The 19,659-nt window shown below is 49.2% G+C and overlaps 1 protein-coding gene across 2 annotated transcripts in view; it reads left to right on the top strand.

Annotated features, from left to right (window-relative positions):
- LUC7L3 (LUC7 like 3 pre-mRNA splicing factor) overlaps positions 1-19,659 on the top strand; it is a 200,642-nt gene that overhangs the window by 51,603 nt on the left and 129,380 nt on the right. For both annotated transcript variants that reach the window (XR_014966556.1, XM_085617151.1), the window contains exons 5-6: positions 13,882-13,959; positions 14,048-14,152. Coding sequence is in view for 1 of the 2 variants with exons in the window: in XM_085617151.1 (XP_085473277.1) it covers positions 13,882-13,959; positions 14,048-14,152 (183 nt within the window). In the remaining variant the exon portion in view is untranslated. The remainder of the gene's footprint in view (positions 1-13,881; positions 13,960-14,047; positions 14,153-19,659) is intronic.

Genomic DNA, 19,659 nt, shown 5'->3' with positions numbered 1-19,659 from the left:
ACTGGTCCTCAGTAAGGCCTCTACTCCCTCTGGTTCCTGGTCCGCTTGAACCAGCTCCACAAACGATCTTGGCTGCGGTAGGGTCGGCACCTCCACGCATCATTAAGAAGTACAAGGCTCCTGGCCAGGACCCACTGTTTCTGAGAGCAGATCCGCCATAGTTTAGTGGCAGCAGCTAGAAAGATGTATCCAGGAGCTGCCTCCTCTTCAGTCCCACATGAGGAGAGCAAGCGCATGGACTCCCTAGGAAAAAAGATGTGCTATACCTCTGCGTCATATATAAAGGTGGCTAGTGCCTCTACACTCCTAGGGAGATACGACAGAGCTCTGTGGGACTCTTGCAAAATGTCACCGATAAGTTGCCCGAGGAAGACTAACCGGATTTTCAAGAGATCTTGCAGGAGGTGGTCTCGTAGCAAACCAGGTGATCAGCGCAGTGCTGATGCTTCCGATCTTACAGCCCATGGGTAATCGCACTGCATCTGTACAAGGCGCTACGCCTGGCTACGACTCGCAGGTCTCAAGCCTGAAGCACAGCGCAGGATCATGAACCTTCCCTTCAGTGGCAGTTCCCTCTTCGGCACCCATGCCGGTGATGAGATGTCCAAAATGAAATCAGAATTGGACATCCTGAAGGCAGTTGGCCTCAAAGAGAAAAGATTTCCGGCGCAAATACTGACCGTACGATGGTCTGCATTTCCAACAGAGGGTTCAAACCCCTCACTGGTAGACACAGCAACAACAGTCCAGGTTGCATTATCATTCTCGTCGACCAGGAAGCGGAGCCTCTAGATCAGCACCCTCCTCAGCAAAACAGCCGGCAAAACAATGAGCACTTACTTCCCCGTCCTTGTTGCCCACTGTGGTGGGGGGAGGGGTAGGGGGATAAAGTATCATGTCTCACCTGGACGAGTGGAAAAAGATCACAAAAGACAAATGGGTGCTCAACATTGTGCAGAATTGCTACTTGCTCAGATCCTAGTCCCCTCCACTAACCATACCACCTCAGGGAACGTCTGTCTATCAACACCATTTACTTCAGACAGCAGTGAATGCTCTACTACAAAAAGAGGCCAGAGAGGAAGTTCCTTTATCCAACAACAATAATTTACTCTTGTTTCTTCCTGGTTTTGAAGAAAGGACCAAACCAGGAGCACAGACCCATGCTTCATCTAAGACGCTTCAACAAGTTCATCCGCAAAGAGCGGTTTCGGATGCTAGCGCTACACCAAATCTTTCCCCAACTCCATCAAAGGGACTGGATGTGCACCATAGATCTTCAGGATGCATACTTTCACGTTCCAATTTCCAAAAAGCATTGGAAATTCCTGCGTTTTCAGGTGGCGTTGGAGCACTTCCAGTACAGAGTCCTCCTGTTTGGGTTAAAGTCAGCGCTCCGCACATTATCGAAATACATGGCAGTAGTAGCTGCTTTTCTACGCAAGCAGAAAATCTTCACCTATCCGTATCAGGACGACCGACTGCTAAAAGGTTTGTCACTCGGGCTGCTGCAGAAACCCCTCCAATGCTGCATTAGAGTGCTGAGCCGTCTAGGTCTATAGATCAAGTACAAGAAGTCTATTCTCAACCCAACTCAAAAGATACATTACCTGGGGGCTACTCTGGATACCGTAAGCGCAAGTCCTTCGGAGGAGAGATTATCCTCAATCCACAAATTCCACACACTCCTCCGCACACGCCTTTTCACAGCCAGGCAGGTGTCCTCCCTTCTGGGCTCAATGGTTTCCTGCATCATCATTGCCGCCAATGCTAGGCTGCAAATGCGCCCTCTAGCAGGCTTTGGAGGATCAGTGGTAACAGACCTCGAACCGTTGGGAAGAGAAAGTGGCTCTCCCTCAAATGGCCAATGATTTACTCAGATGGTGGATGAAGCGTTCTCACATGCTGAAAGGGGTGCCGTTCCATCAGGATCTTCCCAGCCAGACGATAGTTGCAGATGCTTCCCTACAGGGTTTGGGAGCTCACATGGGCCCTCTCCAAGTACAGGGATTGTGGTCGGATGCGCAGACGGGATATCCTATCAATATGTTAGAACTGAGAGCCGGACATCTTACACTCATCATTCTTCCCTTCCATCCAGGCAAACTCCCTATTGATTCAGACGGACAACACCACAACCATGTATTATCTGGACAAACGGAGGATCCAGGTCAAGACCCCTCTCTCAGGAGGCTCCAAGCATATGGAGGTGGCTGCTCGCAAGGAAGCTAACATGTACGCTGACGACACTCAATTATACCTCAAGATCCACACCCTAGATGATATCAAACTGCTCAACACAACGCTTGGAAATACCCAGTTATGGCTGGCAAAAAACCATCTCAAACGAAATGCCTTAAAAACCGAGTTCCTGCTTATAGCTCCTCCCGCCCAAGTCCCTTTAATGCAAGAATGGTTAAAACACCACACGGCACTCCACGTCCAACCAATCATTGTTGACTCAGCGAAATCTCTGGGAATAACTCTAGACTGTAACCTCAGTATGCAAAAACATATCAGCAACGCTACTAAGGGAGCCAACTACCAGATAAACATACTGAGGAAGCTGAAACCCGTCCTGCCTACCAAGGACTTTAAGCAAGCAGTTCAAGCACTTGTCATCCCCAGAGTAGAGTATGGGAGCGTCTCTCTCTGTGGCCTACCCAAGGCAACCACAGCACCACTAAGAGCCACAATCAACGCTGCAGCGAGACTCCTCACTGGCTCTAAAAGAAATGCACACATCACACCGGACCTCAAATCCCTGAATTGGCTTCCCCTGGAAGCCCGAATTCACTTGAAGATAGCATGTATGACACACAAAGCCATACACCACGATACACCCAGATATCTATCACAAAAGCTAACAATCTCCGAGGGCTCAGATCCTCTAGAAGTGCGGAAAACCTAATTCTAAAACCACAGATTCAACAAGAAAAAAACGTACAACCGTACTTTCTCAGGGATGGCACCAAGAATTTGGAATGCTCTACCACCTGAAACCAGACTTAACACCTCTTTTGCATCCTTCAAAAAGGAAGTAAAATTAATTCTCATGGCTAAATTCACTTGAGTACTGTCCATTGAGGGCTTGTGATCTGCTATAGTGTTACTATTACCCGGACTATGACAAGGGTCCAGCTAAGTTTTGGACATCCCATCTTATTGTTTCACTGATTCAAGGGGATAGAGGCCCATTCTACTTGATCACTGTGTTTTTGCATTATGTTTTTCTGTGTAGATGTTACAATCTCCCTTTTGATTTATGTGTAAAAACTCTATTTGACTGTTAAGCGCTCTGATACCCGCAAGGGTCTTGTTCGCGCTCTATAAAACCTTTCAAATTTCTGCAATTCACCTCCCAAGCACACTCAACGTTTATGTGTTCTAAGTAGGAACTTTGTTGATGCTCACGACTGGGTGCTAAACAATGAAGTCGCACAGGACATCTTCCTATGATGGGGAGTCCCAGACATCGACCTATTTGCGGATGCAACCAATGCAAAATGCTGTGTCTTCGCATTAAGGTTCCATCAACCAACCTCCAGAGGGAATGCGCTTTTGATCAAATGGTCAGAGACATTACTTTATGCTTTTCCACCAATGCCGCTCATTCCTCTGGCGATCAGCAAATTCTACAGAGCCAAGACCAATATGATCCTGATGGAACCAGAATCTCCTCGCCAGTGGTGGTACCTGGACCATCTATCCGAGACCCCACTGAGGAGGTTACTGTGCCGTCCGGACCTACTATTCAAACTACCGGGTGTGTGAAGAGGTGTTCCACCCCAACCTTCCATCTCTTGAGATTGACGCATGGCTCCTGAGTTCCTCCAGCATGGTCATTTAGGATTGTCTTCAGATTGTGAAAAGATCCTGAAAGAGGTTAGGAGACCATCCACGAAAAAGTTGTACGCTTTGAAATAGAAGCGTTTCTACATATGGTGCTCCAGTAATCCTTATGAGCCCATTCTAGGGCAGGAGCAGGTGATTCTACCCTACCTACTGATTTAGCCAAATCAGGCCTTCAGTTTTCTTCTATGAAGGTGCATTTGGCTGCTGTCACAGCATTACAGAAAATCTCCCAATCAGGTCTCTTTCTTCCAGATGCCTTTGGTTAAGGATTTCCTTAAAGGGTTGAGAAAAGACTATCCACTGATTAGATCTCCCTCTCCATTGGAGCTTAATGTGGTTCTTTTGAAGTTGATGGGCCCCCCATTCGGACCCATTCGTAAAGCGTCCCTGCAACATTTTTAATGAAGACCAGTTTTTTTAGTGGCAATAAACTGCTCGCAGAGTGAGCGAGATACAAGCTCTGTGTTGAAAAAAAGCACCTTATCTCATTTTCCATGCAGAGTGGTCCTTAGAACTCATCTTAGTTTTTTACCTAAGGTGGTCTCTGATTTTCATATTAGCCAATCTTTCACTCTTCCTACCTTTTTACAAAACCTTTAAGTCCTCCTGAAAGGGCTCTACATTCTCTAGACCTCAAGAGTTCTTAAATTCTATATATGCAGAACCAAAGATCTAAGAAAATCAGGCAGTTTGTTTGTGAACTATGGTTCCATGCGTACTCGCTTCGCATCTTCCAAACAATCCATCTCTAGATGGATAGTCTCATGCATTACTTTGTTTTACCAGCTAGCTAATAGACAACTCTTTGGTAAATCAAAAGCTCATTCCACCAGGGGGAAGGCCTCTACTACAGCCCTCCTAAACAATTTACCACTTGCAGAAATCTGTAAAGCTGCCACATGGTTATCAGTACACATTTGCTCGCCACTATTGCTTAGACTCGGACACTCTGGCAGATGGTCAATTTGGTAAGCCTGTCTGTATAAATTATCCATAGAATGTCTAACTATACTAGTGTTCGTCCGCAGGATTGTGGGTATGGGCTTGCTATTCAGTTCAGTGTCTATGACTATTGATGAGTATCCCCTGGAAGAGAAGGATAAGTTACTTACCTGTAATCCAAGTTCTCTTCCGGGGTATACTCTTCAAAGTCATAATCGACCCACCTGCCTCCTCGGATAAATACTTTGGTATGTTAGTCTTCTCCTTCTTGATTCCTACAAATGATGGTATGCCGTAAAAAAGACCTGACCTAACTGTCACCCGTGGGGCATGATGGGAGCAGGGAGGTCTTGGAGGTGTTAAAGGCACGGCACCATTTTAATACTATTCTGGTTTTATCTATGCAGCCTATGGGCTAATTGCCTACTATTACTTGCCTATTAAAAGAGTGCATGTTCATTTTACAGAAATGCTATATAAACTTATTTTTACTTTAAATAAAAAATCCCATGCAATTTTGACATCTTAGCCTATTGAATGTTTTTTAGGCTACATGTTAATGTATATATTAATAAATAAAGATATATATATTGTGTGTTTTTGAAAGTACTACGTACGTGTATATATGTATATTTGTATTTTGTATATGCTCCGGGGTCCCCGCAAGTGGGCGGAACTATTCAGTGCTTATGACTTTGAGTATACCCCTGGAAGAGAACTAGTATCACAAGTAAGTAACTTATCCTTCCTCCTCTCTTACTTCAATGATAAATGTTATTTATAAATAAATGTCAGAAGAGGTTTTTTTTATACGTGAGCTGGACGAGGTAGCATAGACATGTTTTAGTATTCATGCCGTTCTATAGTGTCAAACAGAATGGTTAAAAAATTCAGGTACTCCTATTAAGCTTGTTAGGATTCGCTTTCAGGCGAACTTGCAATCTCCTATGCACTGTGAATGCCATATGCCTATTACCTAAAAGGTGCATAGTTTGCGGGAAATCAGGGGCACCGAAAGCAACTTGATACCCATATTGGAGCTATGGTTCAGGCTGCTTTTTACCATCTATATCATACCCGACGTTTAACTCCCCTATATCAAGGTTACCAACCATCAAGTCCTTGTATGTTTTTTTTCCTGCATACCAAGTGGTCAAGCTACAGAAGATACAAAATGCCTTGCCCATCTGAGCCTTACAGTTAAAACAATTGACGGTAATATTGGCAGGATCCAACACCTGCAGTGGGTCCCTATTAAAGTGTGTTTTTAAGCTTCTGTAGCATAAATGCCCACAAAGACTTGTTCAAACCTACGTACCAAAACGCTTGCTGGTATTCACCAGTGATATCATTCAGGCATCCGACCCAGTTTTTTCTGGAGCGAGATCATAGATGCAATTTTGGTTCTAAGACTGTGGAACACACTACCATTTGATGTTGGATCGATCACAGCCTTCATTTGTTTAGAATAGACTTCCAGTATTGGGAGAGGAAGTGGGCTTAGGGTTGAAGATAAGGAGCGAAGGAGTAACAGAATGAGAAAGTAGAAGAAGAGGAGTAACCGATTTAATGTGGAAGAGAAGAATGAGCAGGAAGAGTTGGAGGAAATTAAATATTCTTAAGTTTCTATGGATTGTATATGAAAGAGACTATTAGTTATAGATTCCTTATTTTAAAATCACCCCCAGGCGTCAGACTGGATCCGGAAAATTTTTCTATAGCCTTACCCCTGCCTGCCTGTCGGTAGGTGGCGTTGGTCGACTCTAATCAGTCGTGTACTTCGTGGTCGCCAGGATGATGTCGCGATGCCTACTTAGACGCCGCCCCTGCACTCTGACGTCCGTTCTTTCTTTTTCCGCGCCAGGCTAGCGCAGATCCAGAGAGAGCATGCCCCTTAGTCATTTTTTGACTAAACTGTTTTGACTTGTCGGCCTCTGTTTTTTTGAGTCTTCGACTCCTAGTGTGCGAAGGATGTCCCATCGTCTGACTGGCTTCAAGCCTTGCGACTCATGTCACAAGCTGATGTACGTGACGGACACGTACCTTGTGTGCCTCTGGTGCCTGGAGCGCGACCACAACCCAAAGTCGTGCTCCGACTGTCGGGCCATGAATCCGAAGTCTTTATGGGAGCGGTCCCGAAACTTTTGGGGGCCTGGCAGTCTGCTCTGTGTCACTCCCGGTCTTGCTCAAGGGGAAGGTCACAAGACTGGTCGTGGAGTTACCCTACCTCGTCCAAGTCTTCGCACTCTTCGGTTAAGTCACAGCACAAGAAGGCAGCGAAGAAGCACAGTCGCTCTTTGCCTTCTCCCCGTTGGTCGGCCGACGCGTCGAGGGACCCAGAGTGTTGTCGCACTAAGCCTGTCTCCAGTGCCCGATTCAGGGACGACTCCGCACCTCCCTGCTATTCCGGGAGCCGGGACATCCCCTGCCCAGCTTCGTACATTCTACGAAGCCCTCCACAGCATCTTTGGGCTGCTTGACTCCGCTAGCGCGCCTTCGGTTGGGGGCCCTGTGCTTTTTATGCCGGCGGCTCCGACCCCTGCGCCAGAGGGCCCCCGTGGATCCAGTCCTGGATCCGGATTCGGATCAACACCAGTCAACCACACTCTACCTTCCCCGGTGCCTATCCGGCAACGACGCCCCTTGCGCCAACTATGCACCCGCCGACGCCGCCTCATCCTCATCCCCTAGATGTACCCGGAGCCGGACTGACGTCGAATCCGACGCCGAAGGGTACTTTTGCCCCCATGTTTATCCCAGGTGTTTTGTATTGCCCTGAGGGTGGTGATGAGGACTGGGAGGGGTCGTTGGACCCCTTGACAGACCAGCTGGAAAAACGGGACTTGAGAGAGGAATTGGGTGACACTGATGGTCTGGACACGTCCCCAGACCTTGGCATGCTTTCTCCCCCTACTGTGGCTACAGAGGAGGGAGTGTCATATATGTAGTGGTGCTGTGTATGGCAGCCGAGGTCTTTGTCACTGTAAGGAGCTCCAGGCCCGTCACCTAACCTCCTGACAGAGGTGCTTCAACTTCCTCGGAACCTCTCTCGCTCTTCAATGAAGCCTTTGCAGACGTCATTCCGGGCACTTATTCCAAGCCCAGCACAGCGGCTCCTGTGGAACGGACGATTGCCCGTCGCCACCGCCCGGCTCCAGGCGATCCCATTTGCCTCACCCAACACCGTTCCCCCGAGAGCTTGGTGGTCCAAGCTTCTTCCAAGGGCGCATTCCCTTCTGCCCTCCCCCGAACAGTGAATCCAAGAAGCTGAAGCAACTTGGGAAGCGCATGTTCTCTTCCTCCAGCTTAGCGCTGTGGTCTGTGAATAGCGTGTTCCTCTTCAGCTGATAATTCCATACAGTTTAGGATACGGTTACGCAAGTGCTGCCTCAGTGCCCGGAGGAGGCCTGGGTTGTCCTCTCCCAGGCAGTGGCAGATGGGAGAGACGCAGCCAAATCCACAATCTGATATGGACTGGATAGCACCGACTCACTGCAGAACGATTACTACGTCAGTAGCCCTTCGGAGCTATGCCTGGTTGAGGATGTCTGGTTTTTCGGGGGATGTTCAAGCGACCTTGCTGGACATGCCCTTCAATGGCCTTTGCCTTTTTGGTGACGAGGCAGACACTGCGCTGGAGTGCTTCAAGGATTTTTAGGCTACGGCCAGATCCATAGGTCTCGCTGCATCCTCCCGTCCACCGCAGTCTGCCTTTCGCGGCTATGGAAGGGGCACCCCACCACCTCCGACCCGGTCCAGCCTCCGGCCCACGCAAGCTGCCCAGCCTCTGCGTGGCCGCAGACGTGGGAACCAGCGGGCGGGCCAGCAGCAGTCTCCAAACCCTCCTAGTCTGACTTTTCAGGCCAATCAGCGGCCAGCGGGTGGCAGGATTCGCCATCACCTCCCCCACTGGCAATCCATCACGTCGGACAGGTGGGTTTTGCAGATAGTCTGAAGGGGCTACTCCCTCTCCTTCGAGACCATTTGTCCCGCCATGGCACCGTCTTTCGATTGCATGTTGGAGGATCATTTGTCGAAGTCTCTCAAGCTATCAAGAGAGGTCCCTGCGCCAGAAGTGAATGAATGAAATACAACTTATAGAGCGCTAACTAAGCCCAAGGGCATCGAGGCGCTGGATACAGAAACAATACGCAGATAGACGAGGAAACACTCAAACCAGCCCCACAGGGAACAAGCAGGTCTTTAAAGACTTTCGTTAAAGAATATGTAATCTTTGGCCCGAGAGTTCATCAGGAAGAGAGTTCCATAAGCTGGCTGCGGCAGTTGAAAAAGCTCTCCCACCCCATCTCAACCATTTAAACCTCGGGACAATGAGGAGATTCTTACTTGCAGACCGGAGGTTCCTCAAGGGGACATAATGCTGGAATAAGGTCTTAATACCCATTTGGCCAATGCCATAATAGGCATTATGAGTGAGGCAAAGAGCTTTAAACATGATTCTGCGCTCCGTAGGGAGTTAATGTAGCGAAAGAAGGGAAGCTGAGACAGTGTGGTGTTTAGGCAGGTCCATCACCACCCTTGCAGCGGCATTTTGTACCATCTGTAGGCGCTGCAGCTGTCCTTTGTTAATGCCCAGATACAGGGCGTTGCAATAATACAATCTGGACAGTATTAATGCAACAACATGTTTACGAGCTGCAACAGAGAGGAATCGTGAGATTTTCCTAATAGACCTGATTAGCCCAAAACAGGTAGCCACTGTCCTGGAGACCTGCAGGTTCAAGGAAAGGGAGTTATCGACCACCACTCCCAGGTTTTTGCCATGAGAGACGGGGGTAGGACAAGTACCCAGGGAGTTGGGCCACCACTCCCCTGACCAGGTGTCGGTCTTATCACCAAAGATCAGAACCTCTGTCTTCTTGCTGTTCAATTTCGAGCAGAGTCACTGACATTGTGAGTGATGGACACCGTAATTTGAGTAGTAGGTTGTGGTTGCTATTCCAGCTACTTTCTGATGTCCAAAAATGACAAAGGCCTGCGTCCTATCCTGGACCGCAGGCCCCTCAAACACTTCCTCCAGAAGGAGAAGTTCAAAATGCTAACCTTGGCTCAGGTTCCATTTGCCCTCAATCCTGGACACTGGCAAGGGGCGTTGGATTTGCAGGACGGCTATTTTCACATTGACGGTCCTACCAGCCCACAGACATTGCCTACGGTTCACAGTAGGCCACAAGCATTTTCACTGTGCTCCTCTTCGGCCTTACCAGCGCCGCTTGGGTGTTGAAAGTCATTGCGGTGGTCGCACCTCATCTGCTCAGATCAGGGGTTCCAGTCTTCCCCTATCTTGACGACTGGCTGTTGAAGGCGGGCTCCCCCCAGGATGTTGTCTCCCACCTCTGGACTACGGCGGACCTCTAGCATTCGCTGGGGTTCACTATCAACGTGCCAAAGTCATACCGGACTCCCTCTCAGTTGCTCCCTTTCATCGGAGCTGTTCTGGACTCCCTGCAGTTTCGGGCTTATCCTCCCGAACAGCGAGACCTGGATAATTGGGCTATGATATCGATGTTTCAGCCTCCATCCTGGATTTTGGTGAGAATGCCCCTGAGGCTACTGGGCCTCATGGCATCCTGCTGGTGGACCATGCCAGGTTGCATACGCGGGATCTGCATTTGGCGCAGCATCAGGGGAATCTTAACGACTACTTCCAGATCTTGGCGGGAACTGCGCAACATCTGCATTGGTGGCTAACAAACCGGGATTGGGTCAGAGGCAAATCCCTCTCCCTTCCCCAACCAGATCTGGCGGTGGTGTCCGATGCATCACTCCTGGGATGGGGCAGCCACCTGGGAGAGGTGGAGATCAGAGGAGTCTAGTCTCCGGTGGAGTCTGAGCTCCTTATCAATCTGTTGGAGATCCGGGCGATCTGCTTGGCACTGATGGCATTCCTTCCCTCTCCGAAGTGCAGGTGTTAAGACACCACCACCATGTGGTACTGCAACAAACCGGGTGGGGTGGGGTGGGGTGGGGTCGTGGACACTTTGTCAAGAGGCACTTCGCCTTTGGACATGGCTGGAACTTCAGGGCATGACCCTGGTGGTTCAACACCTGGCCGTTTCTCTAAACGCCAGGGCTGACAAACTCCACCATTGGTGTCTGGGCGATCACGAATGTCGTCTTCACTCGAAGGTGGTGCATGGTCTCTTTAAGCAGTGGGGAGAGCCTTTGTTAGATCTGTTCACAACCGAAGAGAACGCGCATTGTCAACAGTTCTGCTCGTTGGAGTTTCCAAGGCAGCACTCGCCCAGCGACGCTTTTCGTTTTGAGTGGAGTTGTGGCCTCCTGTATGTTTTTCTGCCTGTACCACTTCTGCCCCGAATGCTGCAGATCAAGGGCAACTGGGCCCAAGTCATTCTTCTGGCACCGGACTGGGCACTAAGTCTGGTACCCCGCGCTCCTGAGCATGGCTATTGGTACTCTGATATATAATAATCCACATTTGTAAAGCGCGAACAATCACCCGTAAGGGTCTCTAGGCGCTGGGGGCCGTCGGGAAGATTAAGCATGCTATTGCCCAGAGTCACATGGTGCTGGGTTAATCTGCCGCCGGGGATCGAACCGTGATCCCCAGATTCCGGAGTCAGTCTCCCAGGCCGCGGGGCCACACCTCTGCCCCTTTGGGAGGTTCTTCTGTCGCAGCAGCTGGGGACTGTCCTCCATCTGAACCTGTTCAGCCTACACCTTGCGTGGAGAATGAGCGGCGACAGTTGACAGCTTTTGCCCTTCCTCCCGAAGTCTGTAATGTCATCTTGGAAGCCAGGCGTCCTCCATGAAAACGGTATACGCCTGTCGATGGAACAAGTTTGTGGCAAGGTGCACAGCAAAGGCGATGGATCTGCTTTCTGCCCCTCTTTCTGAGGTTCTTTTCCTTCTTTCTAAGGCCCAGCGGGGCTCTGATCTGGGCACTCTTAAAGGCTACCTGGCAGCCAATTTTGCTTTTCTTCAGCTACCAGATCCGCTCTTGTTGTTCAAGTCCCCTATTGTAAGTAAGTTCTTTAAAGGCATTATTCATCTCTTTCCACCATCTCCTTTCATATTGCCTCAGTGGGACTTGAACCTTGCTTTGACTTAACTTATGTGCGCTCCCTTTGAGCCTCTTCACAACTGTCCTCTTAGGATTCTTAGCTTGAAAACTGCTTTTCTTGTTTCCATCCCCTCTGCTCGCAGAGTGAGTAAGCTTCAAGCTCTTTCTTGCAAGCCACCTTTCTTCTCGGTGCATACGGACAAAGTGAATAATCTAATGACACCCTCGTTCCTCCCTAAAGTTGTCACTCCTTTTTACGTCAGACAAACTATCACTCTGCCCACCTTTTTTCCCACCTCTGCACCCTTCCAAGGAGGAGGAGAGACTCCATCTGGACCTGAAACATGCGCTGTCTTTGTACTTTGATCGCACAAAGGATTTCTGGGTGGACGATCAACTCTGTTAGCTATGTGGGTGCCAAGGAAGGTTGGGCTGTGCAAAAGCATACCATCTCTAGATGGGCCATCCTTTGTTTAAAGATTTGTTACGCTTTAGCTAAAAAGGAACCTCCAGTGGGGCTTCAAGCTAATTCCACTAGTGCTGTGGCAGCAACTACTGCTTTGTCACGTGGAGTCCCACTCATTGACATCTGCAAAGCGGCCACATGGGCTTCTATGCACACGTTCACCAGACATTACTGTCTGGATAGTCCAGTCCGGAGGATTAGCTACTTTGCCCGTTCTGTTCTGTCATCCAGGACTTTCTGGTGTGAACTTGGAACACAGTCCCTCCTCCGGGGCTGGTATTGCTGGGGTATCTATCCTAAGGTAAGGAATCTATAACTAAAACTCTCTTTCAGATGAACAAGTTACTTACCTTCGGTAACGATGTATCTGTAAGAGACATACATTAGTTATAGATTCCTTACTGCCACACCCATCCTCCCCACTCTGCAAACGGACTTCTAGGGATAGGGACTCCCTTGCAGTGCCCTAGTGTGGAACACCAGTGGTCAGTGTCTTTCATGGCTCTGTGCTTCTGGCTTGGAAAGTCCTGTCAGAACTGACGTCGGCGCACAGGTGTGGCATCTAATTAGGCACCGTGACGTAATCCCGATGACTGACACGGAGTCGACCGACGCCACCTACCGACACGCAGGGGTACTGCTGAAGAAGAGTTCTCCGGATCCAGTCTGACGCCTGGGGGTAATTCTATGGTAAGGAATTTATAACTAATATAAGTCTCTTACAGATACATCATTAGCGAAGGTAAGTAACTTGGTATTTTGTCACAATAGCATGATTTTTCCAGCTACTCATCCTTCTCTTTGTGCCTTTATTTTTGTATTTTTTGACATTACAAAGGATACCTTTGTGGTTTTGCAATATTGTGTCCTCTTGCCTGCTTATTAAAGTTGGGGTCCCAACCAAGCTTCCGTCTTGTTAGTTTGGCATTGCCTTCCACATTTTTGCATGCTGTTTTTATCATAACACTATCAAGGACTGCTGTGCAATGTTCTGAAAAGCTATGACTCTTATTTTGATAAAGCGGTCTTGGCCTTTGGTGTCTTCACACTGTACAATGCTCTAGTGTATTCAGGTGAACTGCAGTGCCTATCTTTTTGGGTAATTTTCTCTGTTAGTTTCTGGCACTAGTCCTCTTTGCCATAGTCCCCCCCTCCATGGCCCCAGACACCATCAGCTATAGTCATGGTAACATGCATTCTAAATACTTTTCCCTACTCCATGATTCCATTTCTGCTTACTCCATCAGGTCTCCCAGTGTATGCTTGGGTGGATGAACCATCTTGAAGATGGCTCCCACTGCATTCCTTTTCTGACGCAGCACATACAGCTCCTGGGGGACATGATTGAATACCTCAGAAAGAAGAGCCCTCACTGTGTTCAGAAGGGAAATATTCCTGCTGCATCATTGTTTCTGCTGCCACTAGTTGTTAATTGATAAATCTGTTGCTGTTTGTGTACTGTGAAGCTGTCATGTTGTGTACTTGAACCACGTTGCCTTAATGATTTCCTCTACCCTTTCGACTTAGATTAAATCATATATATATATTTCTTTATTATTTTCGTGCATTTTAGCAAGCTGCTGGTCATGGTGGTAAAAATGACGAAAAGGTTCAGGTGTTAACTGATAAAATTGAAGGACTTCTGCAACAGGTGAGATTGTTCTTCTGTACTTCCTTTTACATGTCATTTAAATGAAACCCTTTGAAAATGTAAACATTTATTTTTATTTTCTTTCAAGATTGAAGAACTAGGTTCTCAGGGCAAAGTAGAAGAGGCACAGGGAATGATGAAACTTGTTGAACAGCTGAAGGAAGAGCGAGAGATACTCACTTCAACTACATCAGTAAGTTGGAGCGCTACTGAGAAGATAAAATATGCATTGCTGAATTCTGCATGGTTTGCATCACTAGGTCACTTTTATTTAGCCCATTCGATTACCAGTTATCAGAAAATGAGTCTGAACCAGAAGTTGTCAGGTCAAAGACTAAGGTATACCCTTTCAGTGTACTCAGTTGTTCATCAGTTTTTTTCTGCCCAAAATTTGAAGGGGGAACCGTGCCTTGCTCTTGTTTTTCAGAGGAACTCTATAGTGACTCTTGGTAAGAAGTTTTTTTTTTTCCTAATTCATGTCTCTGTGCCTTCTGTAATATGGCAATGGCCTAGAGCTCAATGTTCAGCCAGATCTGTTTACAAGGTCTGTATCTGTTGCCTAAGGCACATGCATTCCCTTTCAACTGGCACACTTTTTGTTCAGATAGCCTTGTACGCTCTCCAGAACCTAATGCTGTGCTCAAGGGAATTCTTCAGTAAGCCCATCCCTAATGGATTCATCGCTTTCACCTACTCACACAGAGGTACCTTGTGACCAGGCACCCTACCAGGTTTTTACGATGGCTGCTGGTCCCATAAAGAAGGGCACCATTTTTTGTGCCTTCTTTACTGCCCTAAACCGAACCTCTGCCAGCAAACTGATCTGGATGACGTGTTTGCTATGGATACAGAATTAGTGTTTTCTTAAGCAGGCAGGGTCAAAGTACTCATAAATGTCTGGTTCACGGGGCGCTAATCTGAACCCTTGAAATTGCTTTCAGTATTGTAGTGTAGAGAGAACATACAGGCCTTTTAAGCTTTAAATAAAGCAAGGTTCTGATTTACCAAGACCTTTTAGGGGATTTTTGAGAGATGGGTTTCAGTATCCTAATTTTTGTTTGGATTTGAGTTTCTTTCTTTTTGTTTTTATATTTTATCTCCCTGCATCTCTTTACTTTCTCAATTGCTGTTAATCTCTTACTTTTCTGCTCTGTTTATACCTATCTTTACAAAGCCTTTTAGATGCTGCTCCAGTGGGCCGAGCAGGTTTCTTTCAACCTCTAGGGTGACGAAGATACCTAAATACTGAAAACCCCGACAGACCACCGCAATCTTGTAGCCCCGGGGACTTGCCGGGGAAGCACCCCATAATGCATACATCTGGGATTTGGACCAGTTTATACAATATCCAGAATGAGCACTGAAGATGTGGAAAATATGTAGCACCCGCCGCAGAGAGCGTGCGGGGGGAAGCCTGATACAAGAGAATATCATCTGCATAGAGAGATCCGGTCCTCGTGAGTTGCCGTCCACTTGAGCCCACGTATCCCCGGGTCACCCCGAACCCACACCGCAAGTGGTTCCAACACTAAAGCGAAGAGTAGTGGGGACAAGGGACATCCCTGCCTCGTACCCCGATGAAGAGTGAAAGTGGCGGAGCGATGATTGACAACATGTGCTGTGGGTTGGGTATACAGGAGTCGGATCCAGCGTATCCATTTGGACCCAAACCCCATGCGGGCCAAGACTGCAAAAAGAAAATCCCACTCGATGGTATCGAATGCCATAGCGGCATCTGTTGATAATAGGATCGCGTCATCTTCTAAAGTGGCAATCCTACCAAGAACCCCATGTACCCGTCGTAGATTTCAAGCCGTGTTTCTCCCCGGCATAAAGCCAGACTGATCAGGGTGGACCAAGTCCGTTATATAAGGAAGAAGTCAATTTGCCAGGAGTATAGCCAGGATCTTGGCCTCGACCGTCAGAAGACAGATGGGGCGATAAGATGCACAGTCCTCGACAGGCTTATTCGGTTTGTGAATTACCACAATGGCTGCAGTTCGACTATCTGCGGGTAGGAGGCCCGACTCGAAACATTGTGTATAAAGTCAATAGGTGTGGTGCGAGGAGTGAAGTCATGGGTTTAAAAAGCTCGATGGGGAGCCCATTGGTACCCATGGCCTTACCTGATTGGACACTCAGTATAGCCTTCTGAACCTCCTCTACCGTAATGTCCGCCTCCAGGGTATCCTTATCCTGGGGGGAGATGGTAGGAATGTTAATAGTGACTAGGTCGTCAGCCGAGAATGGTGCCTGGGATTTTTTTTTTCCCCAAGACCTTTATTAACAGTTTGCAAAGTTGACACAGCAAGGTGCCTACATCCCAGCGGGCCGGCACTGCATCTCACAGGAGTTCATATCGGAGGAGAATGGTGCCTGGGTTGTAGGTGAGCTAGTATAGACCTCCTCGTAATGGGCCACAGAGGTGTCGGCTATCAGTTGAGGGTCAGTGAGAAGCGTGCCCACCGGGTCAGCTATAGGATGTACCCATCTGGCAGCTTGTTCCCTCCGCTCAAGCCATGCCAAGAGCTTGCCTGTGCGCTCGCCCTGCTCATAAATCCTGTGACTGGAAGCCAGAGAGCTCGCCATGGCACCCTCAAAAAGCTGTCTATAATCCTGCCTCGTGATCGCGAGACTGTGCAGGGATGCGGGGTCAGGATCTCGCGCAGTTGACTCCTCCAGAGCTGAAATATCCGCCTCTAATTCAATCGCCTTCCTAGACTGTTCCGCCCTGTGCCCTATCACTATTGACAACGCCCTACCCTTAATGACTGCCCCAAAAGCTCCTCACAGTGTCACTGCCGAATCAGCGGAGCCCACATTCTCAGCAAAGTAATATTCCGTGTCCTTAAGGAGAGTCTCCTTGATATGCGGAATCTTGAGTGTCCAGGGCTCTATAGTGAGAGAATATGGGTGACCCGTACGGCGGAATCCCAAGGTCGCCAGAACAGGCGAGTGGTCAGAAATCCCACGGGCCAGACAACCGGATCCCGTAAAAATATGAACATCTTGGGCATGTGTGAACATGTAATCAATCCGTGATTGGCTACCGTGTACTCCCGATTGGAACGTAAAGCGTGTGTGCAGCGGGTTGAACCACCTCCAAAGATCTACAACCCCCAGGGCATTCGCAAATTCTAACAATTGTGAACCCCTAGGTGGGTCCCCCCGAGGCAGGAGACGGTCCAAAGAACCATCCATCGTGAGATTAAAGTCCCACCCCAATATTACCACCCCAAATGGTGGCTCCAGCAGTAGGGTGCCCACATCTTGCAGCGTCTAGCACTGCAGTCCAGGTCGGGGCATAACCAGAGACAACATTGCTGACTCGGCCCTCCCAGGAGTCCGTCATTGCAGCATATCTGCCCTGAGGGTCGGTCCAGGTGGCATGGAGGATATAGGGACAGCCCCTCCGGAACCAAATCCCCACCCCTCTGGAGTGAACCATGAGGCTGTAGCCTTTCCTATTCAGGGCCTTACATGAGTTCCCCAATAGATGAGTTTCCTGTAGCAGATCAAGCTCAACCCGCTTAATATACTGCAACACAACGCCCCTCTTGATTTTGTCCCCCAAACCATTAACGTTCCACGTGGCCGCATTCAGCTTAACACCTTGGGTCATTTCGGCAAGTCAATTAGAACCAAGTAGTTCCAAATTATCAATCGTGGCCGAAGACAAAAAAAGGGGATGTCGCATATGTCATGAAAAATTGCACTGCTTGTGAGATTGGAGAGATCAGCATTGGAATGTACCAATATCCAACATGAAAAAAAAACATACTAAACAAACCCCCCATACTCCCAACGGAGTCCCCGCCCCCCCTCCCTGCTGAACGGGCCTTCCGACTCTAAGTTTCGCTGGAAATAACATGGCATATTTAATCCCTTGCTCCCTGAGAGCCCGCTTCACTTCCAAGAAGCTCTGGCGTAGTTTCTGGACTCTCAGGATGAAGTCCGGGAAGAACAGTACTTTGCTGTTTTCAACAGTCAGTGGGGGTGCCACCCTCACCGTTTGTAGGATCAGGTCGCGGTCACGATAGTTGAACACCCGGGCGAGAAGTGGGCGGTGGCTCCGGGCTTGGGCCTACCCCTGGCACACGATGAGCCCGCTCGATAGAGCAGCATTTGGAGAGGCCCCTTGGCTGAAGACGCTGAAGGATCAGTTCCTCAACGTAGAGATCAGGAGTCGGCCCCTCTGCCCGTTCCGGAATGCCAAGAATTCGGACGTTGTTGCGCGGCATCCTACCTTCATACTCATCCAGTTGAACTGCCATCGCCTCGTGAGAGGAACGCAGCTCAGTCACCTGCTTCTTAAGGAGGGCATCATCGGTTACCAGCTCAGTTGTGGTGGTCTCAATGGCAGTTACTCGACCAGCCATTTTGCGCATATCCACCCTCATAAGGGTCACTTCTAGTGCGACCGTATCAATCTTGCCCTCGAGAGATGTCCGCACACCGGTGATAGCCACCAGGAGGTCCTTATTAGTGGGTTCCGGGTCGTCCCCATACGGCACTGCGGTGCCCGCTTTGTCCTCATGGCTCTTCTGCCATGCAAACTTCTCCAATTTGGTTTGTGTCGCATTCCGCCCACTGCGGCCTGTCGCCATGCTGGGTCCACGTGCAGGGAACTGTATAGGGCAAGGGAGTAGGAGTTACTCACCGCCGCCTTCCGTGGGGATCCCCACGCGGCCTGTCGGCTTTGGTCCGAATCTCCGCTGCCCCTCAAAGGTTTCCCCACCAACAAACACGCCCACCGGCCCCACACAGGTACAGGGCAATCAGTCACGGGCCACCAGATAGAATGGGGGAGGGGGTCGCTAACACTTCGCTCGCCCCACCGAGCCGGTGATGCTCTGTCCGGTTGACCCCCAAAGTTCCACAGGTATCACAGATGAGAGGCAGCTGAGAGGCCCCCAGTGCGCCACGCAGTGTCTACCCATCGCACAATGGGAATCAACTTGAGGGCACACGTGGATACATAAGCGGGGATCTATCCCATGAAGATACCCACAGAATACTGGTGGGTCAGAGTAAAGCCAATATGACCAGTTGGCCACCAGCCTCAACACACTCCAAAATCAAAATGGCTCAAAAAGCCTCCGGGCCCCCAGCAGTGATAGCGCGTCCTCACCAGAAGTAAACAGGGGTTGTGAACTCCATTTTCCCCCTCGGCACCTGTCTATTGAATGGAAGGGCAGGTATTGATCGTGCTGAGATCTGCTGTCTTTAGGCCCGTCTAAAATGCGACCGTGTCAGCTGGGCAACAGAGAGGCAACGTGGGCAGATATTCCCACTCCCGCGGCGTCCGTGAGCAGCTGCGGCACTCCGGGGGTGAGGCCAGGCGCTCACTTCACAGGCTCGAGTGGCGCACGCATGTCTTCAGGGACGCCGCGGACTAGGCCGCATCCACGGCCTCATGTAGTACCCTGCGTCCGCCCGTCCGCAACTCCTCCCAGTCCAGCAGCCACCAGTAGAGCCGGCGTTCAGAGCGTCCACCGGCAGCCTGTCTCGATGGCCCCCAAAATCACAGCGTCGCTCGGGCAGCACCACCACCGGCAACCAGGGATTTATCTCGAATTTATATCCGAGGCTTGGCGAGGGGTGGACGAAGCGCTGCGTCTATGTGGCTGCCCATGTGGGGTGCAAATAAAGGACTGAGACACAATTCGGCATGCTTTGAAAGTAAGATATGTGACTTTA

Source organism: Triturus cristatus, chromosome 7, assembly GCF_964204655.1.
Source record: "Triturus cristatus chromosome 7, aTriCri1.1, whole genome shotgun sequence".
NCBI lineage: Eukaryota > Metazoa > Chordata > Amphibia > Caudata > Salamandridae > Triturus > Triturus cristatus.
The sequence above is the reverse complement of the archived record's forward strand: the minus strand, read 5'-3'. Positions and strand labels throughout refer to the sequence as shown.